The sequence below is a fragment of the Chinchilla lanigera genome, unplaced genomic scaffold (assembly GCF_000276665.1).
Source record: "Chinchilla lanigera isolate Chin_1 unplaced genomic scaffold, ChiLan1.0 scaffold00063, whole genome shotgun sequence".
NCBI classification, from domain to species: Eukaryota; Metazoa; Chordata; class Mammalia; order Rodentia; family Chinchillidae; genus Chinchilla; species Chinchilla lanigera.
Genome location: NW_004955464.1, coordinates 12,067,522 through 12,075,514, shown reverse-complemented (window position 1 = coordinate 12,075,514; position 7,993 = coordinate 12,067,522). Strand labels below are relative to the sequence as shown.

The 7,993-nt window shown below is 51.1% G+C and overlaps 1 protein-coding gene across 1 annotated transcript in view; it reads left to right on the top strand.

The window, feature by feature from the left end:
* Positions 1-3,248: 3,248 nt before the first annotated feature.
* Positions 3,249-7,993, top strand: part of Lurap1 (leucine rich adaptor protein 1) — a 15,679-nt gene continuing 10,934 nt past the window's right edge. Inside the window, exon 1 of the mRNA XM_005398684.2 lies at positions 3,249-3,967. Within this exon, the coding sequence (XP_005398741.1) occupies positions 3,770-3,967 (198 nt within the window). The 5' untranslated portion in view covers positions 3,249-3,769. The remainder of the gene's footprint in view (positions 3,968-7,993) is intronic.

The following is a 7,993-nucleotide window of genomic DNA, read 5'->3' as shown; positions in this document are numbered from 1 at the left end:
AAATAAAACAAAACCAAACAAAATTTAAAAACAATTACCTCAAGATTATCAAATTAAATCAGTGGTGTAGGGACACATGAGGTAGTAAAGCCATAGCACAACCAGCCTGTGATCTTATCATACACACTAGACCACCAAATGACAAAACTGCCTCACCTGAATCACGTAAAAGGAAGTTCGGTGCCTAAACCTGGCATGGTGGCACACACTATAATCCCAGCATTCAGGTGGCTGAGGCAGAAGGATCACCATGAGTTCCAGACCAGCCTGGGCTACATAATGAGTTCAAACCCTGACCCTATCAGACCACTTGGTGAACACGTCACAAGGTCAATAGCTATCCTGGGTTCAGCTCAGCTTGACCATCCTGCTTGACATGGCCCTTGACATGGCCCAACAAGTTCACTGTTCTCAACAAGCTCAGTACCTAGAATGAGCCCTGCCTGTGGGGGTCTGGGTCTTACCTGGTATCTTGGTTACTTTTCTCTCGTGGCTGAGACAAAATACTTGACACCCAGAATTAAGGAAGAAAAGGTTTATTTAGCTCACAGCCTGTGGAGGTTTCAGTCCATACTTGGGTGGCTCCAAGGCAGAGTGGCACATGGCAGAGGGCAACAGTTCTTGGGCTGAAGACAGCAAAAGCAGCAAGAGCAAAAGGGAGGAGCGGCAGCTGGAAGAGCAAGAGTCTTTCCCTCCCTTACACTGTATGCAAACCACCCGCCCCAGTGCAAGTGTAGCGCTCACATCCATAATTCCAGCATTGGACCATGAATCAATCATAAACTCTAGAGCCTGCCCCAGGACTGCATGAGGCTTTGGGGGGGACACCCAGACACAAACCGTAAGGCCTGGCCACCTCTGGTGACTGTTTCCATCTCTATGGGCTCTCTGCTTTCATTCCTGCCTCTGAATGCTGTGGCCACTGTTAACCCTCTCTCAGCCACTATGTAACTTATATATTATTGTGCGAAGTATGAGGTGTGAGGTGAGGGATACAGTTGTTAGTAATTAAGATCCGAATCAGGTAGTGCCACCCTGTGATCCCAGCATCCAGGAGGCTGAGGCAGGAGAAGACTGAGTTTGATCTCAGCCTGGGGTACACAGCATAGATCTCAAAAACGAAACACACACACACACAAAAAAAAAAAAAAAAAAAAAATGGAAGAAAAGAGACTATGATTGCCTAGATTTCTAGTGAAATCTAGAGTACTTGGCATGTAAAAAGCTGACATTGGCATAGCTTGGGAATTTATTGTTACACAGTAAATTCTGACATGGTGGAAAGACAAACATGCCTAGTCTACGTTAATGGAATAGTTTACTCACGGTGTTATCCCGATCTTAGATAAAGAAGAAGTCATGAAACTGGGAGAGCTGGAATTGAAGCCTTGGTGGCCTGGCTCCAGATTCTGCTCTCAATGCTTAACCAAGTCAGTTGTGAAGTTTATTTTGTTTGGTTTGCAGTGCTGGGAGCCAGAATCCAGGGCCTAATGCATGCACCCTACCAATGCGTACCTCCCTCCTAGCACCCCAAAGTTGTGAGGTTTAAATGAGAAGATGCACAAATCATTTAGCTTAGCACACAGTTCTCAAACTTTAGCTTGCATCTGAATCACATGGAGGGCTTGTTAAAACACAGATGACAGACTTCTGTCCCTAGAGTTTTAGATTCAGTAGCCAGCCGGGACCGGTGTTTTTCTTTTCTTTTTTCTGTACTGGGGATTGAACCTAGGGTTTTGGTTTAGAGTTTTGTTGTTACTGTTGTTGTTGTTGTTGTGTTGTTTTGTTTTGGTTTTGGTTTGCTTGTTTTGTTTAGTTTTGTTGTGAGACAGGGTCTCTACCTGCAGTTTAGGCTGGCTTTGAACTCTTGGTGATCATCTTGCTTCAGCCTCCTGAGTGCTGGGATTATAGGTGTGTGCCACCGCACCTGGCATCATTTGTTTCTTGAATAAATAATTATTGGGTGCCATGCTAAATAAATGAATGCAGTCAGTCACCCATTCCTGTCAGTTTTATCTCCTAAAGAGCCCTCCAGGCTGGGGATATAGCTCAGTGGTACAGTTCCTGCTGTATATTTTCAAAATAGCAAATGTTTTGTCAATGCTTGATTTAAAACTTCCCATGGTGTAGTCAGGTGTGATGACGCATGCTTGTAATCCCAGCACTCAGGAAGCTGAGGCAGGAAGATTCCTGGAGGGATGAAGTCAACCTGGGCTACATAGGGAGTTCTGGGTTAACCTGAAATACACAGTGAAATCCTGTCTCAGAAATCCCTAAATACATAATCCCAGCATTTGGGAGGTTGAGGCAGGAGAATCATTGCAAGTTCGAGACCAGCCTGGGTTACAAAGTGAACTCAAGGTCAGCTTGAACTGCATAGCAAGACAGTGTCTCAAAAAGACCAAAAAAAAAAAAAAAAAAGTCCCTAAATACAGCCAGGGATGTAGCTCAGTGGCACAGTACCTGCCTGGCAAGCTTGAGGCCCTGTGTTCAATTCCTGGTACAAAAAAAAAAAAAATCTCTAAATAGATAAATGAATAAATAAAGCAGTAGTGGTATAAAACTATTACCCAGAATTGCCAGTGTAATGACTAAAACTAGTTGCCTTTGGGAAATGAACCTAGAGGTGTGAAAGAGTAAGGCTAATTATCTTTTTATGTAAATTCTTCTATAACCACTGGCTAGAATTGAACTAAAAGCTAAAGCAAAACAAAGTTTTTCATAGCTCCCCAGTACCTGTGAAGTCCAAATTCATTCTTTCTTTCTTTCAAGTCCAAATACTTTAAAACCATATTCTATAACAGTATTACTCAAAGTGTGATCTTCAGACCAGCAGCATGGCCATCACCCTCTAGCTTGTTAGAAATGCAGAATAAGTCTGGGTGTGGTGGCTGTGATCCCAGCAGTTGGGAGGCCGAGGCAGGAGGATCCATGCAGCCTGGGCTACATAGTGAGCTCAAGGCCAGCCTGAATTACCATAGCTTGAATAGCGAGTCCCTGTCTCAAAAACAACAAAAAAGAAAAGCAGAACCGAAGGCCCCAACCCCTATTTACAGAATCAGAAGCTGTCTTGCTTTATTCCCCAAGCTGGCCCTGAACTCCTGATCTTTCTGCCTCAGCCCCAGCAGAGCTAGGGCTACTAGAATGAGTGGCTGTGCCCAGCAGAACCTGCATGCCACAGGATTAATTCCCCACAGACCTGCTTAGGAAGCATCTTGCTTGTAATCCCATGCATGGTGTAGTCCCTGCGGACGCCTCTGGCTTTAACCCTGATCGCTCTCACTTCCTGCGCCTTCCGGGTGAATCCTAGCCCCAGGGAGGTGTGCGTGTGAAAGGCTAGCTAAATTCTAGCCGCTGTTTTCCGACCCAGCTCTTCCACTCCAGGAAGCTTTCCAAACCCTCCGCAGTTCTGTTGCCACCGTCCCTAAAACTCCGACATCTCTGGCCCCCGGGCAGCTGAGTCTTCTTCATTCGCCAAGCACTTATTGGACGCCTACTGTGTGCCTCGCCGCACTGTGTGCCAGGCTGGGGAGGAGGCACTCCCCACCCCCCCACGGCCTTCAGCTCTGAATCCGGGATCGCCCGCCAGGGCCAGACGTGGTGCGCGCGGCACTGTGGAGTATTTCTCTGCCCTAGCTCTGCGTGGCTTTTCGGAGCCTTACGGCGCCCGCCTCCGCCCCGCCGGTTCGGCGCGCCGAGCTGCCGAGAACGCGGGCCGGAGCCGGACCCCGGCACCGCGCCGCCCAGCCGTGTCCCCGCGCCGGCCCGCATGGAGGGGCCGGCGGAGCCCCCGACGCCTGATCTGCGGGACGTGGAGGGCAAGGTGGGCAGGAAGACCCCTGAGGGGCTGCTCCGAGGGCTGCGAGGAGACTGGGAGCTCGGAACCTCGGACGCCCTGCAGCTCCCGGGGGCGCCGGGCCCCGGCCCCGGCCTGAGGGACAAGATCGTGGCGCTGAGGCTGGAGCTGGTGAGTGTGGGCGCCGCGGGCCGGGGGCCCCAGAGTTAGGCTGGAGAGGAGAGAGTTAAAAACTCCCCACCTAACTCGTCAGGCTCCTCCTGGGTCATTCCCTAGACCCTGAGGTGCGGGCCACGGAGTGACGTGCAGTCCTTGTCCCCAGAGGAGGGTGGGGTGTTGATGGATCCTAAGGGCTGGGAACAAGAGGCACAGGTTTTGGATTTTTTATTTTTGAGACATGGTCTCACTATGTAGTTCGGGTTGGCCGTGAACTAGTGGCGATCCTCCAGCCTCAGCCTCCCGAGTGCTGGGATCACAGGCGTGCGCCACCACGCCGGGCAGCACAGGTTTCTGGAAGGTTTTTGTTTTTTTCTGCCAAATAATTGGAGAGTGGAGATTATGGCTGTTCTTCCCTTGTTCTGCAAACTGGGAAAGTATTTGGTCCCTGTGAGGCCCAATGTTCATGACAGCGTTTGGCACAGAAGAGATTGGGGTGCTGGCATGTGGACTGAAAACTGCTCTCTCTCTCTCTCTCTCTCTCTCTCTCTCTCTCTCTCTCTCACACACACACACACACACACGCACACACACGCACACACACGCACACGCACACGCCACCTAAAATACTTGGAAGTTACAGCCCTTAGCAGAGCGGGAAGAGCAGAGTAGCAGCTCAGTCAGTGCGCTTCTTCACCCACTCTCTTTCCCTTGCACAGCAGCCTTCCCCTCTCCCTGGAGTTGCTGGTCTAGATTCAGAGCCAAAAGGGCAGCTGAGGCCCCAGCAGGCTCCCCAGGGCCCTGGTTCCGGGGAAGGGGGTGACTTACACCTGTCACTACTTTGCAGCCAGGTCTCAGGAACTAAGGAGTTGCCAGCTGCCTCCTGGCCTCGGACCAGGAGCTTACGGTGACTTTGTCAGCAAATAAATCTTCCTAGAGCCCTACTGTGTGCCCCGTTCTGCCAAGCTGACCTGGGAGGGAACAAGTGGGGGGTGACTTTTGGGAGCTCTTGGACCAGCCCGGGCCCTAAGGGTGGAGCGGTCAGGGAAGACTCCCTGGGGGCAGGACTCGAATACCAAGTGTGCGCTTGGCCTTAAAGGTTGGAGGTGAAGGCCAAATTCCCCAGAGCAGGGCTGTGACGGCACCCTTGGGGGGAGGGGCTGGCCCAGCCTCCTTGTACAAACTTGAGCTCAAGGCCCGGAAAGAGCCTATTAGTGTGCTCTGCTTTGTTTTTTTTTTGTTTGTTTATTGGGTTTTTTTTTGAGACAGGGTCCCGCTGTGCAGTTCAGGCTGGCCTTGAGCTCACTTTGGAGCCCAGGCTAGCCTTGAACACACATCAATCCTCCTGCCTCAGCCTCCCGAGTGCTGGGATTACAGGCATGCACCACCAGGCCCGGCTAGTGTGCTCTGCTTTGGAAATGAATTTTTACCTAAGCACATCTGCCAGGCATCCTGTGAGCACCTTACATGATACTCTCCTAATACAGCGTCCCTGTTAGAGAAATGATACTTTACAGAGGAAGAAACTGAGGCACAAAGAAGTTCATTAGCTGCCCACCATCATGTACATAGTAAAAAGCAAAGTCAGGATTTGACCCCGGGCTATCTGACCATGCGTTACATCATTACGGTTGATAGCTCCTTTGTGCCAGACATTTCAGCACGTTGTCATTGCAGTGAGCAAAGTGGTCATCATTCCTCCTGTCTCACAGAAGAAACACACTTGCAGATGTTCAAGAGTCTGAACTCACAGAGGGAATCCAGAGCCATGTCTGATCTCCTAGGTGCTCACTCTTTCCAGTCTTGGTGGCTGTTACCCATTTATAAACCTTAAGGGAGTACATTTCACTTCTTATTTTGTCTCCTTGTACTGTATTTTTTTTTTTTTTTAACCAGTCTCACCATGTGGCCCAGGCTGGCCCCAAATTTGAGATCTCCCTGCCTCAGCCTTCTGAGTGCTGGAACTATAGGCATGTACCACCATGCCCAGCTATCTTCCCTTTTTTTTTCTTTTCTTTTTTTTTTTTTTTTTTTTTGTCTTTTTGAGATAGGGTCTCACTATGCAGTTCAGGCTAGCCTTGAACTCACTTTGTAGCCCAGGCTGGTCTCGAACTCGCAACAGTCCGCCTGCCTCAGCCTCCTGAGTGCTGAAATTACAGGCATGCGCCAGCACGCCTGGTGCCCAGCTGTCTTTGTATAGTTGACCCTTTTTTTTCTTTTCTTTTGGTCTTTTTGAGATAGGGTTTCACTGTGCAGTTCAGGCTGGCCTTGAACTCACTTTGTTGCCCCAGCTCACCTCAAACTTGCAGCAATCCTCCTGCCTCAGCCTCCTGAGAGTTGGGATTATGGACATGAGCCACCAGACCTGGTCTTTTTAACCCATCTTGCCTGAGGCGTAAGCCTGCCCATGAGGAGCAAGGAGGATTCCTGCCCCATTCCTTGCTCTGTCCTGGGACTAGGATGTCCTGATCTCTTCAAGCACCCTGCCTTGCCCACAGGTGGCAGCCAAGAAGGATAAGGGCTGGGACAGTGGGCTTCCCTTGGAGGCAATGGAGGCAGGACGGGTCTACCCTCTAAGGACTGTCCCCGTCTCCCTGCTGTTCTTAAGGGGGGGCAGGCCTCTGCTGGAGACCAAGGTCAGCCCGCCTCTCGCACTCCTCCCTCCTGCTTCACTGCCCCCCATCAGAGATCGAGGAAAGAGCCAGACCTTGGGATCTGTGGGAATGGGGAACAGCAGCAACTTCCCCTCCCACCCAAGGAACTGTTGCTGAGACAACCCACCTCCACAGGGCAGCTTATGACAAAGCTTTAGGCCAGGATGGGAAGGCATGGGTTCAAGCCCTGGCTCTGCTTCTGACTTATTTTGTGCTCTTGAGTAAGGTCCTGTGTCTCTCGTGGCCTCCGTTTTTCTCTCTTGGTGGCTGGGAGAAAGGGAGCGGTGGAACCAGATGAACTGTAAGGGCCTTTTGGGTAACAACAGAATGAGAATCTTGATCCACCCCCAGGAAGCTAAAACGGGATCCACCGGGCTTTTTACCCAGGGGCCTGATTTGGACGGAGCAAGCAGGGAGCAGACCCAGGGTTCCAGGGCTGGGCAGGGTTGGATGTGCTTCTGGAGAGGAGCGGGTGCTTGGAGCCCCCTGGGGAAGAGGATTGGGTTGGAGCAGCCGCCGAGGCTGCATTTCTCCTGGGCTGTTTCCGAAGAGATGGTGTGAAATGAATGTTTCTTTTTCTGGCAAGAAAGCCTGGCTTTCTTCTATTCTGGGGAGCGATGCTGTCACAGTACAGGGATCCCACCGTCACAGGATTTTGGAGTCTCCTCCTCACACTTGATTCCGGGCCATGCGCTGCAGCCCGCCCCCGCCCCTTCAGCCCTGGAGACTGGGAGAGCAGCAAGGGTCACAGAACTGAATGTGACTTAGCACGAGGCAGAGCACAAGAAGTGAACTGGCCGGGTTCTGCTCCCAGGGAGCTCAGAGTCTGGCTTAGGGAAGGATGGAAACAGACCCACAGCTCCAGTATGCGATAAGCGCTGTTCGAGCCAACAGAGGGCCTCTCCCAACCACAGAGCGAAATGTCAGCTCGGTGCCGCCGGAGTTGGCCGGGGCACACGCTCTGGCTGGAATGCTTCTCCCCTCGTCTGTCTGGCTAAGTCCTACGTGATCTTCAACCTCAGCTTCCTTCTCTCATCTCAGAAGAATTTCTGACCTCTCTGGGTTGGACTGTGGGCTTCTAGGTACTCACAGCCGTCTGTGTAGCAGCGGTTTTTCCCAGCGTTTGTCTCACTGACATTTAAGGGCTTGCTTCACTGTCTGATCTTCCCGCATTCAAATGAGCCCTCTGGGAACAAGATGTGGGGCCTTTTCTCCTTCCATCTAACAGTGCTGTGCCTATGAGAAGCATTTAATGAATATTTGTCCAGTGACAGAATGGGTTAATTCCACCCTGAGGAAGGGCCAGGCAAGGCTCCCAGAGGGATGGCGTTGGAGGGAGGCCTAGGAGAATGAACAAAGGCAGTGGGAACTCAGTTTAAGAGGACAA